At 36.0% G+C, this 18581-nt stretch overlaps 2 protein-coding genes across 2 annotated transcripts in view; both read right to left on the bottom strand.

The window, feature by feature from the left end:
- The window catches only part of map7d1a (MAP7 domain containing 1a), a 45996-nt gene extending 44060 nt beyond the window's left edge, over window positions 1-1936 (bottom strand). The window contains 1 exon segment of the mRNA XM_020940335.2: window positions 1558-1936. Coding sequence (XP_020795994.1) covers window positions 1558-1627 — 70 coding nt within the window. The 5' untranslated portion in view covers window positions 1628-1936.
- A 13289-nt stretch (window positions 1937-15225) lies between these two features.
- The window catches only part of si:ch211-1i11.3 (mitogen-activated protein kinase kinase kinase 5), a 30998-nt gene continuing 27642 nt past the window's right edge, over window positions 15226-18581 (bottom strand). The window contains exon 28 of the mRNA XM_055163680.1: window positions 15226-17301. Within this exon, the coding sequence (XP_055019655.1) occupies window positions 17205-17301 (97 nt within the window). The 3' untranslated portion in view covers window positions 15226-17204. The remainder of the gene's footprint in view (window positions 17302-18581) is intronic.

Here is an 18581-nt window from a genome sequence, read left to right as displayed (position 1 = left end):
CACTACTGGGAATTATTGGTTATTTTTTGGCTTTATATGATAAGATTTAGTTGTAAAAGTCAGGTTCAATTCATAACTTCTAAATATCCATTACACATGCAAACTAACTATAAAATGTTTAATTCTTCTTTTTATTTATTGCAGATCTTTTATTGCATGATTCTTTAACAATATTGTAGATTTAGAATAGCTTTTTGTGGTTTAAAGGTGCACTGTGTAATTTTTTCCAGTAGAGGGTCCACCATCCAATTGTTTCCATGACAGTGTTATTGCTTTGCCTTGAATGTTCCATGCTATGGCATTAGACTTATGTAGCTTGCATTTATACAATTACGGGTGTGTTTATGCGCAAATATACATTGAAAAACGTCTATTCTTACTGTGTGCGGGGTCGCCTCTTCACAGGTCTAAACTGTATCTTTGCCTGGTAGCATCTGCTTGTCTCCATGAATATTGACAAGTTTGATGCCGTATTGTGGAAGTTTCAAGGTAAAGCAAGAACATTTCCATGGAGACAAGTAGGTTGTGGTCCCTCTACCAGAAACGTTACACAGTGCACCTTTAAATCTCCTCTAGGGTTTTTGTGTCAGTGGTACAAATTTGTTTCAGTATTATCTTTTATTGTCTATATTTGCTTGTATTTAAAATATATCACACTTAAAGATTTGTTATCATGACAAGCTTAGTCGGAATCAATTTTTCCAGTCAGACCACATCACTGCAGTCATGAATCAATTTCAAAGCTATGGTTTCCTCTTCACAGCTCATTGAAGTATCTATTTTGGTATGCACCTGGGAGAAAGAAGGAGAAAAACATCCTCTGGCAAAGCAGCTTCTACAACGGAGATAGGAAACCCCTGCACAACATCTGACTGCATGATGGTAGTAGCAGGCTAAACATAACAGTAAGGGGGATGGGTCCGGCTACATTACCTCATCTAGCATAAATTGCGTTATCTCGAGCTAGGAGATGGTCTGTGTGCTAAAAAGCTATCAGCTGATGAAAGCGACCTCACGTGAGCAGTGCCAACCTGTGCTGGGTTAATTATTGATGGTCGTGTCACGTGGATTTCAGATAAACATGGGGGACAATTTCATGAGATTGAATTAGTTCTTCTGATGCGTGAAGTCACTTGTCGATCCTTGTAGGCAAATTATCACACTGAGAAAATGGCCAACCCAAAAACAGTTACTGCAGAAAAACAAGCTATACAGTATTCATTCTCAAGTACAATGGCATAGGCTGCAAAGAATGAAGTTCAGCCAGTGTTAGTATGCAGAGTTAGAGTGTAACTTCCAGAACTAAAGTAGCATAAGACCTTGACCACTGAAGCTGATATAAAAATTATGCAAAAATTACATCACAGAAAAACCGCATTGCAAGAAAGTTGTAACAAAATTTTGACGCCATTTGAAACCAAATTAGCGCGGACTGAGAATGAACTGGGCTTGGCTAGTGCATTGTTATTACGTGGTTGTTGAGCAGTTGGCCGAAATTGTGAAAGACTTCGATGACAAAGCATGAAAAAGACGTGCGTAACATTGAGTCAAACTTACATGTTGATCCCGGTAGAGTCGGTTCCTCCATGGCGATTGCAGTCTCCTCGCCTTCAGCGCCTTTGTTCATTCAAACGAGCGAGTTGGGGCTCTTCCTCCCTCCGGCACTGCTCTCATACCTCAGGCACAATGTGGAAAACTTGCCCGAGTCACTCCACTTGCAGATTCCGCTCTGCACTGCGCGCAGAAAATCGTCGAAAATGACTCCCACGATGAATAGCGCTGGGTGTAAATAGGTGCCCAGGTGTCCGCCTTGAATCCAGCGAAACTCTGAATTAAAGACTGCTGTTAAAATGTAAAGATCAAATGAAAGGGAGAGCGATAAGTGTCTCCCCACTCGTCTCACGGAGCACACAGCTGATGCTCGGCTGGCGCGGATGCTCACACACTCCGGACTCAGGGTCGGACTGTACCATTATCACAGAGGGGTGCGTACGTGCGCGTTTCTGATTATATCGTTAAAAAGTCCGCATTTTGGGGTTTCGCGTAGTTATCAAACACTATAAATAAACGGATAAATGGATATTAATGGCGTAAGGTTAAAGGTATTCTCCACATCTTTAAAGTTTGACCCCCTACATGTGTTAATGGTTTATTCCCAAAACTACTGCCTGGAAACTGCTGGCTGCCTATCTACACTTGTCTGTTATTCTTTTTCAGTAATATTTTGGTACTTTTCACAGTCTACCGTAGGCTATTTAACTCAACTTAAACATTATTTAGAATTTTATTTCATTTATTTTATTTTGCCCAATATCTCTCACACACACACGGACCCAATCGAATCCACTTTATTTATATAGCACATTTCATAAACAAAACCGTCTCCAAAGTGCTGCACAATCCAAATAAAGCATATCCAATAGAAATATAAAATAAAGCTCTACTTAACTCTACTTGTTCTCATTAAGACAATAAATAAAATAATAGAAATATAAAATAATAAGAGCAAAAATACCAATAAAAAATAATGAAAAGGTTAAAAACATAAAATAAATAAAAGACACAGAGGACCACACAACTCACGCGCCCCTAAAAGCCAGAGAATAAAAGTGGGTCTTAAGACGAGACTTAAAACACTCCACCATGGGGGATATTAGAGATAGACATAGATATTTCATAGGATTAACTGCACATTGAAACATCTACACATTTGAACCAATTTACATAGATGTATTTTAGCCCTTCTTTAGGCTGTAAATTTCCAGTGCTCTCTCAGTTGGTTTCACTGGAGAAGCTGAGTAGGTGTTGGTTAGACCATAGGGCAGAATAAAAGCACTCAGGGGGACTGGAGTGGTCATCTGCATAATAAATGAAGTGAGTCCACAGTATCTTCAAATGTAAATGTGGGCTGAAAAAGTTAAAAATAAGTTTCACTTTTAGAGACACTATTGTTTCCTGGGTTTAATCCAATTTATTAGAAAATGGTTTACAGTCTAAGCATCCACCAAGAAGCTTGTGGATTCAAGAGAAAAATGTGTTTGTCATATAGTAATTCTATCAGTACCAGCTACACGAAGTAACTTTTTTGGTTGGAGGTCCATCACCTGCTTGTTTCTATGGGGATGTCATTGCTTTGCCTGGAATGTTCCACAGTACGACATTAAACAGCTCTACCTTACATTTATTAATGTACAGATGGTTTTACTGTTCAAAAATACCCATAAAAACAGGCATTCTGACTGTCAGCGGAATCGCCTCTCCACATATCTGACTTGTAGCTTGTAGAAGATAGAAGGTTTAATACCATACTGTGGACCAGTCCAAGCAAAGAAATAACATCTCAGTAGAGAAAAACATTTGACCACCATTTGACTCCACCAGAAAAGTTACACTGTGCAACTTTAATCATTATAGACATGTTTGCAACTATACAATAACTCTGGCAGTTTCTAGTTTCAGTTTTCAATATGACTTTTTCGCATTATCACCACTTATTGGCATTGTTGCATAGATATTTGTTCTTATCTGTTCTTATAGTATTAGTCTTATCCGGGGGGTGGGGTCTGGGGTCGGCACACTTAAGGGGGTCTCCCTTTGTGCAGCTGTTGAGTCCCCAACAGCCACCTGTCACTGCAACTGGAAAGTGGGGGTTTCATGAAATGGGGGAGGGGGCATGTGCTTGGTCTAAATTTTAATTGTTAAAAGTGAATACATAATAATGATAATGGATATTATCATGTGTTTAGAATGATTGATGACATAGGTACACAAAAGCAGAAACCATGGTGTAATAGTGTAGTGGAATTACTAGTGTCTAAATATGGATTATGAAAAAGCATTAATATTTAAAAACAGATTACATAGTGCTAATAAAAATATGATTGTTTATCAATTTTAAGGTCTTATATTACTCAAAATTGAGCTTTAAGCAATGTTATAATGTTGTTACCTCATCAGAAAATGCTGTGTTTTTGTTTCATTCACACGTGTTTGAGTAACCCTTTATTATTATTATATCTATTTACATCTCCAAAGCTCAAAATGTGATGTCATGAAGCTGTAGTTTTCAAGATAACAGCTACCCTTTACCTCTTGTTCAGTATAGCAATTCCAGGGCTGAAATCATCCAAATTATTCTAGTGAAGGTGTATGGATTTTAAAAACACAGTGGAGCACTTCCTGTATTGCTACATGACCTCACAAGGTGGAGAGTTTTCTGTTTGATAAAAGAAGTCAGCCTAAATATGCAGGGTTTGTGTGTTAAACGTGTGCAAATGAAACAAAACACAACTCCAGGTTTGTCATAGCATAATATTGGCCAATTAAGAGTGAGCAGGAACTTTTTATATATGTGACACTTTAAATAAAATTGCAAAATGTCTCAGTATTATAAACTGATAGTTGTGTTCTTCAGTTCTCTCTTTGTTTTCAAGTGTTTTCAAAGCTTCTACTCCTTGAGCCCTAAGTCTTTCTTTCTCTTTTCTCTCTTGTCTATAGAAAGACCTGACTTGGCTGGAGAGGACATATGTGCACAACCCACTCATCCGAAGACACACACTTAAACTGAAACAAAAGTTCTGAATATTAAAAGGAGGCTTCTGAATGTGGAAAAAGTACCAGTAGGTTTGTAATATGAGAAAGTTCTGTATTATAAGAAAGTCCAAATCCACTGCCACAAATTAAGATTTTTTTTTTTTAGTTTTTGTTTTATTCACACTTCTTTATTTTTTTTGCAAGTCAATAAAATCTCTCTATTTTTGGCAGAGTAAGAGTCACTCCCTCGTGCTGTTGAAAATGCATGACATAATAATGCATGAGGTAACTTAGAGACGCTGCATGTTGTAGAGATGGCAAGGTTTATTAACAAAAGAAACAGTGCTGAGTAAGAAAGAAAGCAAAAAGTAAGAAAAGTGTCTTGCTAATGGAATCAATGGAAGTTTGAAAGAAGCAGGAATTTAGCCATCAGATGGTCTATTATGTGGTATTCATTTGTAAGCTTAGATTAATTCAGCAACATATTTCCAGTCCTAATTAGACTACAAGTCAAACGTTAGAACACACCCTCTCATTCAATGTTCTTTTTTCTTTATTTTCACTACTTTCTACATTATACAGAAGACATCAAATATATGACACAAAATATAGGGAATTATGTAAAAAAAGTTTAAAAACTATGAAATATTTTTGACAAAGCAAAGGGTGGCTACTGTGAGGATGAGGATTTGAATATAAAATATATAATTTTTTAATTGTAGAGTTGTTTTACTTTTTACTTTGCTACATAATTCCATATATCTTACTTCATATTTAATGCCTTCTGTATGCTGTATAGAAAACGTAGAGAATAGTAAAAAACATTGAGATGAGATATGTCCAAACTTTTATCTGGTAGTGTCCATGTAACAACTCTTACACCACATCTTTACCACAGCAGCAAAACATTATGTCACTGTGTGTCAGTCTCTCCAACTCCTCCTCTTCACCACCTTATTTAAAGGAGACCTATCATACAAAATCAACTTTTTAGAGCTTTTGACCATGTTGTAGATGTTTCCCCTCAGTATTTACCCCCTCTAAGTTGTATTTGGAGTGATTTGTGCATATTTTAGCAATCTTTAAAGGGCCCATGTTAAGGTCATTTCTGATCTGTTGTATTGTCATTTCCTCATCAAAAACATGCCTGTTGTGTTCTGTTTCTTTCACAAATGTTTAACACATAAATCCTGCAAATTTAGGATGAGTTCTTCCCTCAAACTAACACTCCTTGTGATGTCATGTCGTAGTACAGAAAGTGCTTCACTGTGTTTTTAAACTCCACACAGTAAATTCAAGAGTGTTAATTCAACTTGTCTTTTGTTAATTTTCACTTTTACCATGTCATATGGGTTCCACAATAAAATTTGTTAAAACTACACTTTCCAAAGTGTAGCAGGCTCAACACTGGTAAAGTGATGTAACCACACTACTCATAGTTGAATTTGACACTGATTAAGATTAGATTTTTTTTTTTTACACTAGTGTATAGCGAAAAACTAATAACTTTATATTGCCATATTATTGCGCTATTTAACACTTTATGAAGTAGAAATAGTGTAGTGTTCTTCATGTTACACTATTCAATAGTAACTCTTTCTTCACTAAATACAGTGTAAATGCTGTGGTCATTCTAGTTCATAATCCCTTTTACAAATGTAAAACAATAAAAAACACCACAAAATTCCATTTCAACTTAACTTGCATTAAAACAATGCACATCATACAATCAACACAATTTAAACAAGTCATATGACACAATACTATTTTTGCAAAATCCAACTGACAGCAGGAATTCTCTCTCCCCTCAACAGTTGGTCACAATGATTGTCATTTATTTTTTTAAAGTTGATTTTTCAATACAAACAATTGATAGATGAATCAAGATCCTGTTTTTAATGGAATTAAATGCTCATCTCTAAAAATGAGAGGAACATGTCTGACTGTTTGAAACAAGATATTCTGTGTAAAGTTTGTGAGAGTCTGAGGACCAAGTGTCTTGAAGTGTTCACCAAATTCAGCCAGGTCAATGATGACATAAAAAAAAAAAAACTTAGTAAAAAAACCTACCTGAAAGAATATGGGTTCAATTATCATATTGCATCTGGATCAGTTTCCCCCATCAACCCAAAACATGCTACAGGTCTCCATGAACACTTGTTAGTCAAGGTCAGTTAAATACAATCAATCAATGAACCTTAGACAAGACACTTCACCAACATTTGCATTATTCAGCATTATTCATTCCCTCTATACCTGGTACTGTTGTAGCCACAGCTGCCCTGGGACAGACTCATTTCATTAGTATGAAAGTGGTGTGTATGTGAGTGATGGTGGTTGGAGGGACTGATTGGCATGGCAGCTGTGCTTCTCTCAGTCTGCCCCAGGGCAGTAGCTTACCATCACCAGGTATAGAGTGAATAATGCTCTGTAAAGTGTCTTTGTGGCAAAAATGTCAGTGAAAAGCACTATAGAAATGAAGACTTACTTACCAACGTGCTAAAATGTTATTCTTAGAATACATGTGTTTATTCTAGAAATGTGTGGGGTCGTAGCCAGGGCATACTGGTGACTCCGCTGCTGTGAAACTCCGCATGGAGTTCAGTGTCGGCTATGCAGTGTTACTAACATTGCAATATTTAATGTAGTTAATGTAGCATGATGTAGTGTCCCAAATGCTATCTAATTAGCCCTGTAAATACACCAGCTAGTAGTTTAAGTATTGGCTATACTAATATTAGTTGTAGTATTAAAGTTAGATAGCTGTACCTGAATTGACAGGATATACCAGACTGAATGATGGTAGTGGCATTGAAGAAACACTAATAAAAAATTTAATCACCAAAGCTGCAGATTATTGTTCACTAACAGTAAACTTGAACGGGCAAACAAAAGAGCAGCTTGTGACACAGTGGACTCAGACGAAGGACATTCAAAAATTTGAAGAACTGTGCAGAAGCCTCAGCAATGTTTTTTTATGTGATAACATAGAACCAGCTTCTGAACTAAGACAAGCATCAACAATGCAGTTAAATGAGGCTGAATGAATGTGCCAAAAATCTTAATGATGGCAAACTTTTTTCGATAGTTCTATATAGCACAATGAATGGTTCTATTTTAATGGCTCTATTTCTGAAATTAACCTATGTCAATATGTTGCATTTTATTTAAATTTTGCTCATGTTTGTATTTCTACTTCCCAAATGGTTATTGGGATACTTTTGGTTTCAAATTGAGAGAAAATTTAATTACTTTTGTGCAAAATTAAATATATTTTGGTGTAAAATTTGTTGAATTGCATTACTGTAAATGTATATATTTGCAAATTTGTGATTTATTACATTAATTTTGATTAAGAACATGATGACTTATTGTCTTTTAGCTCTTACTTATGTGAAATCAGTTGTTTGGTTGGCAATCTTGAAAAATGGCCGTCATGTTGAATATTTCAGGTGGCTAACGGGTTTTTCTGAAAGAGCATGATGTTAGCTAAATATATGAGAAATTTGGTGCTTGTACCACTAATTCTTGTGGTTTGGAGACCTAATCTACTCCACTAATAGCTCATAAATATTCAAAATCATCGTGTTACATACACTGAGTTTAGGACAGGCCTGTCACAAGCATTACAATGACATAATGTATTATGACCTAATACATTTACTTGCGTCACTATTTATAGATATTGTACTTTCTTCCCACTGTCAAAATACCAGACATGGGTACTATTTCATGTTTCATCCTCGCAACTGCATTAATTTTAAAAGACAAATCACACTTAAGTTACTTGAGGAGTAGTTTCTCTGAGTACTTTTACTCTTAGCTACTTATCATATTTTTTTGGAATTCTACTTTTTACTTAGACTTGAGAAATATTTTTTTAAGTAAAATTACTCTTAATTTAGTACAATTTGTGGCTTTTTTACCCAATTTTCATGGACTTCAGTGACGGCAACATTGACTGTCACAGCTAAATTAGTTAGCCTACTACTACTAGCATTAGACCAAATATATTTAGTATTTTTATGAATTAAATTAACTGCAGCGTGTCCTAAAAAGGTAAAGTAATCTGACCGGGGCATGTGAGAGCTCAGGTGTTTGGACTTGAGGCTCGTTGACTTCAGGTTCTGCTGAAACACATACACTATTAGCTGTTAGCTTTTTAGCATGGGAATTTCAAATCTCTACTGAAGTAAAGGTAAAAGGAAGCTGTTCACTTGAAAACGCTTCATAACATCATAAGGTGGAACAGAGCGTTTGGAAACAGACTAATAATGGTAAATGGTCACATTTTTCTATAGCACTTTTCCACCTTCAAGGCACTCAAAGCGCTTTACAACAGTACACAGACACTGTGGGCAAGGTGGGTTAAGTGTCTTGCCCAAGGACATAACAACAGCATTCATCTGTGGGAGCTGGAATCACTCCAGCCAACCTGTGGGTCAGTGGATCTGACCGCTCAACCTGTGATGTTTCTTATGTTGAGAGCTGGAATCGAACCACCAACCTTCAGATCAGTGGGTGAGTGCTCTACCAACTGAGCTACTGCCGATAACTCAAACATGTGTGAATGAAACAAAACACATCTCCAGGTATGTCAATTTTGCATAATATAGGACCTTTAATCTCTTAATTTCAAGATGCCATATTGCCGCTCATGTCCCTCATTTGTACTTGTCAAATTACATAATAAAAGAAACCTTGCTTTTGTAACTCTTTGCCCACTGATCCCTGAGAGAAACCCTGTAGTCTTGGAGCAGAGGTCATGTACAGTAAACGTCTGGGTAAACTCAGCCTGGTAATGCAGTAACAATAGAAAGAATGTCCACAATGAGCCCAGAACACAGACCGGGCCTGTCCTATAGAGTTCTCCTTGGTCTATGTTTGTTTTCACCAAAGGGCAGTATTTAAGACAGAGGGTGGAGTCGAGAGAGGAAGGGTGGATATAGGCTCTAATCACAACAAGGGAGCTAAAGCAGTACATGGTAATAACAGACCTGCTAAAATACTTTAAAGGGCTCATATTACGCTATTTTCTGATCTGTGTTACAATGTTGCTTCCTTATCAAAAACATACCCAGAGTTGTATTTTGTCTCATTCACACATGTTTAACACACAAATTCTGTATATTTAGGTTGAGTCCTCTCAAACAGAAAGCACTGTTCCACCTTGTGATGTCATCTGGTAATACAAAAAGCTCTACTGTGTTTCTAAACTCCATACATCTTCACTAGAATTATTTGTATAATTTTAGACCTGGAACTGACAATATCTACTGAACTAAAGGTAAAAGATAGTTAAACTGAAAACTACCGCTGGCTTCATGACATCATAAGGTGGAACTGATCATTTTGAGGTTAGAGAATAGATTAATTGTTACTCAAACATGTTTGAATGAAACAAAACAACATTATAACGTGTAAAAGCTCACAAGTCTATTTTGTGTACAGGACCTTGAAATAATATAACTAAAAACAGGTTGCATATACGTCAGTACAACATAAATAATGATGCTTAAACCAAAATTAAGAATTGGCTGCAAATAAGAAGTACATCACTGTGCTATTTACTGTTACAACAATGTATGTTCTGATGATACTAGTTCTCCTGATAAAAACACACACAAATTTGAGTAATGCATATCTTAGAAAACTTCATACAAAATGTGCATTAGAATTTCTGTTGCAATTAAAAACAACAAAAGCACTGGCATTACTCAATAAAACATTAATAACTTAATATTTATTTTATTAAAGGCAATATCGACTTTTGTGAGCTTTAAGTCATGTTATAATGCTGTTACTTCATCAAAAACATACTTGGAGTTTTGTTTTGTTTCATTCGCTAATGTTTGAATAATCCTTTATTATTAGTCTGTCTACATCCCAAAGCTCAAAATACTCTAACAGTTCCTTTTAGCTTTTGTTCAGTAGAGATTAATTTCAGCCCTGGATTTGCCATTCAAATGATTCTAGTGAAAGTGTATGGAGTTTAGAAACACAATGGAAAACTTCCTGTCTTGCCACATGACATCAAGGTGGAACAGAGTGCTTTCAGTTTGGGAGAAGAACACAGAATAAATGTGCAGTGTTTGTGTGTTAAAAATACGTGACTGAAACAAAATGCCACAACTCCTGTTTTGGATGAGGAAATAACATTATAAAAGATCAGAAAATAGTGTCTCTCTCTATCTTACATATGTAGCATAGTCTTTTGTATGTGATTGATATAGTGGGGCTTCTAGCACATGTCATACTATAAAAATGCATGTGTATTTGGTGCATGCTCGCTGTTGGGGGGAGATGGAGTATGGGAGAGAGGCTTGTGTTTTTGTAGAGTCTCCTCGGGGAGCTGGGAAAAGAGCCACTGTTTCTACTAAATCATCCGGATCTGCCCTCAGCTCTCTTTGTGCCCTGCTGTAGGGCAGTTAAAAGGGTTGGGGAGCATTAACAGGGAACACTCAACAGACGAGTAATTGCTGGGGTTGGTGTTCTGCAAAAATACAAGTCATCTAGTCATTAATAATAACAGCTAACTGCTTAACATTGTGAATAGGCCTGTAAGATTAAGAGGAACCCCAATGAGGAAATTGCAGCTATTAAAGTCCTATGCTACTCAAAATGAACTCTTGTGAGATTTTAGTCATGTCGTTACCTCATCAAAAATATACCTGGAGTCGTGCTTTTGTTCCATTTACATACTGTCTTATTAGTCTGTACATCTCCAAAGCTCTCTTCCACTTCCTGTATTCCCACATGACATCACAAGGGTGATTGCAAGAGTGTTATGCAGGATTTGTGATAAACATGTGCGAATGAAACAAAACACAACTCTGGGTATGTTTGCGATGAGGAAACAACATTATAACATAGATTAGAAAAAGGCACAATATAGGCCCTTGAAAAAGGTGCACTGTAAAATTGTAAAATGCAAATATAAGCCTTTGCAACCGCCTTCACTTGCAGTCAGTCAATACCAGTAATCAATTTGCCTTGAGTGTTTTGACATGTTTATTATTAGCCCCAATTACATAACCGACTTGCTCATATGTCATCCTTTTCACGCGCTAAACAAAATCACGTGACGTACTCTGACAACAGGTGTCTTTACCGCGGGCTGCAGAATGAATGAGAGATCCCAGACTGGCAGACCATGACGTAATGCGCTAAAACGTGTGCTTATACATCCAACCATGGCCCAAACACGTGGTTCCATCCCCGCGGGCCCCCTTTTACAATTCTCTTCTATCTCCACCTCTCTTCTGCTTCAGCGCGTTCCCCGTTTACACACGCCCCATTGCATCAAACTATAATAGAGTCCCCCTCCCTCCTCCTGCTTTAATTGCCATGACAACCCACAGAGAGGACGGGGAAATAGCCAGGCAGGAAAAACGTGAATGAGATGGGGAGTTCCTTTCCTTGACCTCCGGTTTTATTTGTGAGAGGAAAAGTTTCTATTGAGAGGCCTGAGGTTAAACTGGCCAATCAGAAAAGTGCCACGATAAGACGTGGCAGCCAATAGCGGGACAATTCTACACTTGTTAATTCCATGGCGAACAAGTTGTTGGAATTAGAGTTGTCGGAATTAGAGGGGGGTTTATGCAATGTTTTGTTTTTGTAATTAGTTGCATAATCTTTTGGAATGGCATTGTGGTAGAAGAACACAATGAAAAGTTTTGCAGATAATGCCTTTAACATATTACCAATATAACTTTATGGCACAAGTAAGAAGTTATAGCTAGATCCATCACAATAACAAATTTTGAAGCATGATATATCGCTACAAAGAAATATTGCAATAGATGATAATATTGAAACCACTGACACAATAACAATCAAGCAGGACAATCCCAGTAAACTTATTTTTAAATATACAGTATCAGTATAGTATTAAAAGTCATGAGCCACAACAAATAAGTTATTTATTCTCCCCTCTACAGCTCAAGTGTTATGTAATTACATCATTATTACTAATATCTCCCCAAATATTGCAAAGAAACTGAACACACGATTAATTTTGAGCTCCAATATAGACACTAATGTATGTGTAACTTAAAGTAACTTACAGAACAGCATGTCTATTTATTCAAATTTTATCAACAATATAATCAAAAAGCTAAGTAAGCCCAGTTGTTTTAGTTTTACTTAATTTGTTGCTTTAAGTATATTATTGGAATCCAAATTAAAAGTCACTGAAACCAAAAACATTAGGAAAGAAGCTTAAAGGGAAAATGGTGTGACCTTTGATCCAATCATTTCATTGCATCAGACATCTGTATGAAAATGTGTTAGCATTAGCATATTAATAGTTCTAGATGAGATTTATGATGTTACAAAGATTTTGACCTGTGAACCTTCTCCACCCAAACCTTATGGTGTAAAAATGACCATATATATTTTGAAAGATTCGGTGCATTGTTTAGAGCAGTTGTTTTATTACAGTTCATTTTTCATTTTGACAGGTTGAAGTTGATTTATTATGGCCCAAAACTGCGAAAAAAAATAGATAATAGACAAACTTACAAATGCAAAAATGCAAAAAAATAAAACATATTTTTATAACATTCCAATATTAAAAGTAAAGCTATTCAATTTTACATCTTCCAAAGATGTACTGTTGTCTGTACCAACCTTCTGAGACCTCATATTTACCTCATAGGATTTTCACTTATCCAATCTACTTTATTTATACAGCACATTTCATCAACAAAACAGTTTCCAAAATGTTGCACAATACAGATTTTGTCAATATCATTTGATGCTTCATTCTAAAGACCATACAGTTTTACGCTATAGGATCTGTATTAAACCTTTAAATTATCAATGACTAACCTTAGTTTAACTCTTGCATGGGCTGATTGTGGCTTTAGAAGATATACTGAGGTGAAAAGTCTTTGGGTCAACCTCTGTCACACATATGTACACACACATACCCACACACATTGGCACAGAGGGATTAGGCGTTTGGATTACAGCCTGGATTAATGCTACACAACAACAGACCCATACTGAGAGGGGACAGTACTGGTCCAGATGTAACGAACAGTGATATGTCTGTGTTGTGTCTGGTTTGTGTTAATACTGAATTCCCCTACATGTTTCTTTTAATGATCTCTCTGTATTACTGGGTCATAAGGTTACAAGGATAATAAAGGGCCCATATTACACTTTTTCCGATCTGTTATAATGTTGTTTCCTTATCACAAACATACCCAGTTATGTTTTGTTTCATTCACATATGTAAAGCACACAAGTTCGTCTCTCAAACAGAACTTGTGATGTCATGTGGTAATACAGTTAGTGTTCCACTGTGTTTTTAAACTCCATACACCATCTCTAGAATCAATTGGATGATTCCAACCCTGGAATTCACCAGTCTCAAGTGAACTAACAGTAAAAGGTAGATGTTAACTTGAAAGCTACTGCTTCATGACATCACAAGGTGGAACAAAGCATTTGGAGCTTCAAGGATTATTCAAACATCACTGAATGACACAAAACACAACTCCAAGTATGCTTTTGATGAAATACTGGCATTATAACATGCTTTAAAGCTCACAAGAATCAATTTTTTTATAATATGACCTTTAATGTTTACAGCTTTTCATGTGTTTTTTTTTTAAAGTATTACTTAGTTTGGTGGAATAGTGTCATTTTTGTTTTAATTTTACAGTTAAATTTAGTTTGTGAAGAAATTAAGTGTTTTATTTTTAAGTTGAAAACACAGGTAGAGCTAAGTTTTAAAATGCAATCTTTATATGTGACAAACCTGTACTTCTGCTAATAGCAATTCATGTTTAATTATACTATAATATACTTAAGAGACCTCAAAGCCCATTCAAAAATGTTTCTGTGCTTTATTTCTAGAACATTTTATGTCCATGGTTCTACACACATCCTATAGGTGCAATTAAAGCTCTATAGCAGATTGCATGACTGAGAAATTAGGTCAGCAAATAGCTCAATTGAGTTGTTAATTAAAAGTGTTAATAAACTGCATATTTCACACTCTGATGATGAGGATCTAAACAGCAACGCCATGCTGCAAAAGAACCATACTTCTATACTGATGCAGACCAGAACAATGCAAATGTGTGGTTTCTAACAGCTAAACATGGTGAGCCTGGTAATCCCCGAGGTTGTAGTGCGTGGGTTTCCTAGAACAATGTCCTCAATCCTCCCTCAGATCCATCACACAAACCCCCCTCATTGCAGTTCTTATTACAGGGCTTACAACTGGATAGACAAGAAATAATCAAGATGTTTTAAAGCATTTATACTGAAGATTATGTATTTATTTACTGTTAATCTAACCAGTAATTTTGTGAGAGACACAGGTTATGCATGGTGTGTACAGGGCAAAATAAGGACTTCACTCAGCATCTTCTTTGCCAGTATAAATAAACAACAGTGGAGTTGTTTTTTTCACATTAGCTTCAGAGAGTAGAGCCATTATTTACCCCCAAAGATGTGCTTTTTGTCAGCTAAAATGAGTTATAAGATTAATATGGAAAGTTTGTAGAGACACATTGACAAATAATGATAAAATCCAATGTTTATGGGAGATTCACTATTTTTGGAAGAAATATCCAAATTTATGATCCACAGAGTTACAGGCCCCTGCCCTCCGACTGAAATTATGACATCAAATTCTAGAAAGTGAATGGAGCCAATTGCAAACAATAAAACATCTTACAAGGAGAATGGTAGAATTTATTATCAACTTTTAATGTTATCAAGAAGAATACAACATTATAATATACTTTACTGTATATAAGTATGTATGGTTGTACAAAAATAAATAAATACCCAGGACTTAATGAGCATGATGTAAACTAAAGAAATTATTATGAACTTGTTGAAAATTGTAATATTGTATAAATTTACAGTTTTAATATGGAGATAATAAAGGAGCCCAGTGTACATTACGACATAGGCTCACCTTATTTTCAGTGGATCACTGCTCAAAATGCTCTATTCCACCTTGTGATGTCATGTAGTTGTTGTTTTGCCTTTTGTTCAGTAGAGATTAGCAATTCCTGGAATGAAATTATCCGGATATATTGAAGGTGCATGAAATTTAAAAACACAGTGGAGCTCTTTCTGTATTACCACATGATATCAAGTGAAATAAGTGTTTTCTGAGAGAAGAACTGAGAGAAGAGAATAAATATGCAGGATCTGTGTGAATGAAAGAAAACAAAACACAAGTCCAGGTATGTTTTTGATGAGACAACATTATACAAGGACCAAAAAATAGAGTAATATAGGTAATTTAAACCAGAATGTAAGTGTGTCCATGTATGTAAACAAGCTGGTTAAATGATGCCCTATTAGCCAGTCAGTATTAATAGCACTGATATTAAGCTTACTAGAAAACAGTGTGTCAGTTCCCAAAACACAAATCAGTGTAAGGGCTTCTCTCCACACAAGTACATTAGACAACTGACATACAATCGAATATAAAATATGAGCTGGAGAATGGGACTTGAAGCTATCTCAATGATTAAATTTCATTGTGGTGCATTCAAGGGCACTCTGACAAGATTGATTGCCGACTGTGCCATTTGAATGAGTGCAGAGACAAAAATAAATACAGAGGAGTCCTTAGCCAGATAATGATGTAGCATATGGTTTGATACAGTACAAGCTAATACAAGTTAATAGTGTCTGGGTTTTACAGTTGTAGACAGAATAATTTAAGGGCATATGCAGGGCAAACTTAATCTCTTTAAAGCCATTTCTAGTAATGAAACTGCAAGTCCCATGCATGTAGTGACTCTATGTTAAGGTATGAGATATCTTTCAGGGCACTGGTTGGTTTATTTTGTAATTTCAAATTAGCTTAAAGGGGCTGGTCAGAGTCAACCAAAGGGCTGTAGTGGCCTGGGAGCTGTACAGTGCCCAGGTCTGGCCTAGAATGTCCCACCATATGGCATTAAACAGATATCTCCATGGAGCAAGCAGGTGATGCCATCAGGCCAAGTTAGAGGTCAGATCAGTGGAACAGCAACCCCACTTACAGTAAGACTGCATGTTTTTCAGTGTATTTTTGAGCAATAAAACATCTTTTTGAAATAAATACTAGAAGAAAACATTTAATGCAATACTGTGGAACATTCCCGGCAAAGTAATAACATCTCCATGGAGACAAGCCGGTAGCGTACCCTCCACCAGTAAAGTTACACAGTGCACCTTAAAAGTTGAGTTCAGCATAACTAATCTAAAACGTAGGTCAGCCAAATGGTTACCTTAGACATTTGGCTAAGAGTTTGTTTCTATAGCGACGTCAACAATGTAAAAACAGATTAGGAAATACATGAGGAATTTTAGCACTAGTCACCAGCATCATCGCTCCTTCCAGTACACACCCCACCCACTGCTGCTTGCTCAAACGGACTAAAGGCTTTATCATACATTCCCTTTATTACCTCGAAAGCATCTTAAATACACAACTTAGATCCAGCTAAGTGTTGTAATACACAAAAGGCACCATCTGAAGATAGTTAGAGTTATGCTTTTTACAATACTGTACATTTACATAAAAATAGAAATGTATTAAGACATTTTATACAGTACATAAAGCAGAAGCTAGTCAGTTCATTTGTCAGTTCTTGCGTATGTGTTGACCTGTTAATAATAGTGTCCTTGGATACAGGAGGTGGTTGCAATCAGAAGGCACTGTCCTCTCTCTCCTCGCTGTGAGTGCTCAGCTGTGTCCTCCGGTGAGACAAGATGGCTGCCCACAGTCGACACAGCATGCCGCCTCTGAAAGACAGGTGACCCCCGAATGAGATTGTAATTAAAAGATATACTAAATGAATGCTCTGCGTGTGTGTATGATCACTTATAATAATGTTAATAATTGAGTTTAACCAATTTGTATGATGACAAAAGATTGAAAATGTATGATGTAAATTAATTACATAAGTTATATTGAGTATTCAACTATACAAATGCTATCCATTTTCTTTTAGGTAAGATACACTTTATACACCTGTTTTTCCTAACTATGTATGTTTCTTTTTTAACTGTTGTCAGGTTTTTGTCTCCTTTTTGGTTTGGGATGGTTTAATCTTTGTTTGTATTTTGAAAAATTATATATTATATTATTGTTATCATTGTTCATGTCTGTCTACTATAATGCAGATTAGTTTATATAAGAATAAAAACGGACCAAAAATAAAAAGAAGATACACTTTAAAGGAGAAAGAACCCATCTCTACATCTTCAGTAAAGCTTGGTCAGGACTATCTTAGCTGGAAGATTTTATCCATGAGAAATCAGTATGTTGATGTTTTGTATTGATGGGGAAACAGGAGAAGCCGTGTAATGTTCCAGTAATTGAGCACTATGGGCATGCAAACAAAACAGCCAATTGAATATGATACTACACAACACAATGCACCTAGACATTGATTTCTGTCTCCATTTACCACCTACAAAATAAAAGTGACAACAAAACTCAGAAAATGGCAACGTCAGGGCAATCTCTATTTGCTTAGTGGGACAAACAGCCCAAAAAGGCAAACAGAACACTGATGCAATGTTAACAAGGTGCAAAGAATTATGACTCAAAGCTACAAGTTCAAGGTTTGGTTTAGTCAAAAATAGCTATTTATAAAACATAATTAGCATTACAACTACTACAAATACTGAGCCTAAATGTGTGCATTATGAATATTAGTAACAGATTTAGGCTTAGTAACTAATTAATTAAGCAGTGCGGTGTTGGAGCATTAATTAATAGTCTTTCTTCATGCTTCAGTACGGCTATTTAAAGCTCCCATGTCATACAAAATTTACTCTTACCTATGTTGTTATAATGCTGTTCAAAAGAATATCTATAGTTGTACATTGTTTCATTCACACGTTTAGCTTTTACTTTTTGTTTAATGGTTTAAACAATATCTGAAATTATGCAAAATTATGCATATGATTCTAGTGAAGGTGTATGGAGTTTAAAAACACAGTTGACCACTTCCTGTATTACCACATGACATCATAAACCTTTAAAGTATAGTTATCATAAAGAAATTATAATATAA

This window comes from Boleophthalmus pectinirostris, unplaced genomic scaffold, assembly GCF_026225935.1.
Source record: "Boleophthalmus pectinirostris isolate CB_2022bp ecotype Guang Dong unplaced genomic scaffold, ASM2622593v1 HiC_scaffold_6, whole genome shotgun sequence".
NCBI lineage: Eukaryota > Metazoa > Chordata > Actinopteri > Gobiiformes > Gobiidae > Boleophthalmus > Boleophthalmus pectinirostris.
This window is presented reverse-complemented; position numbering and strand designations above follow the sequence as displayed.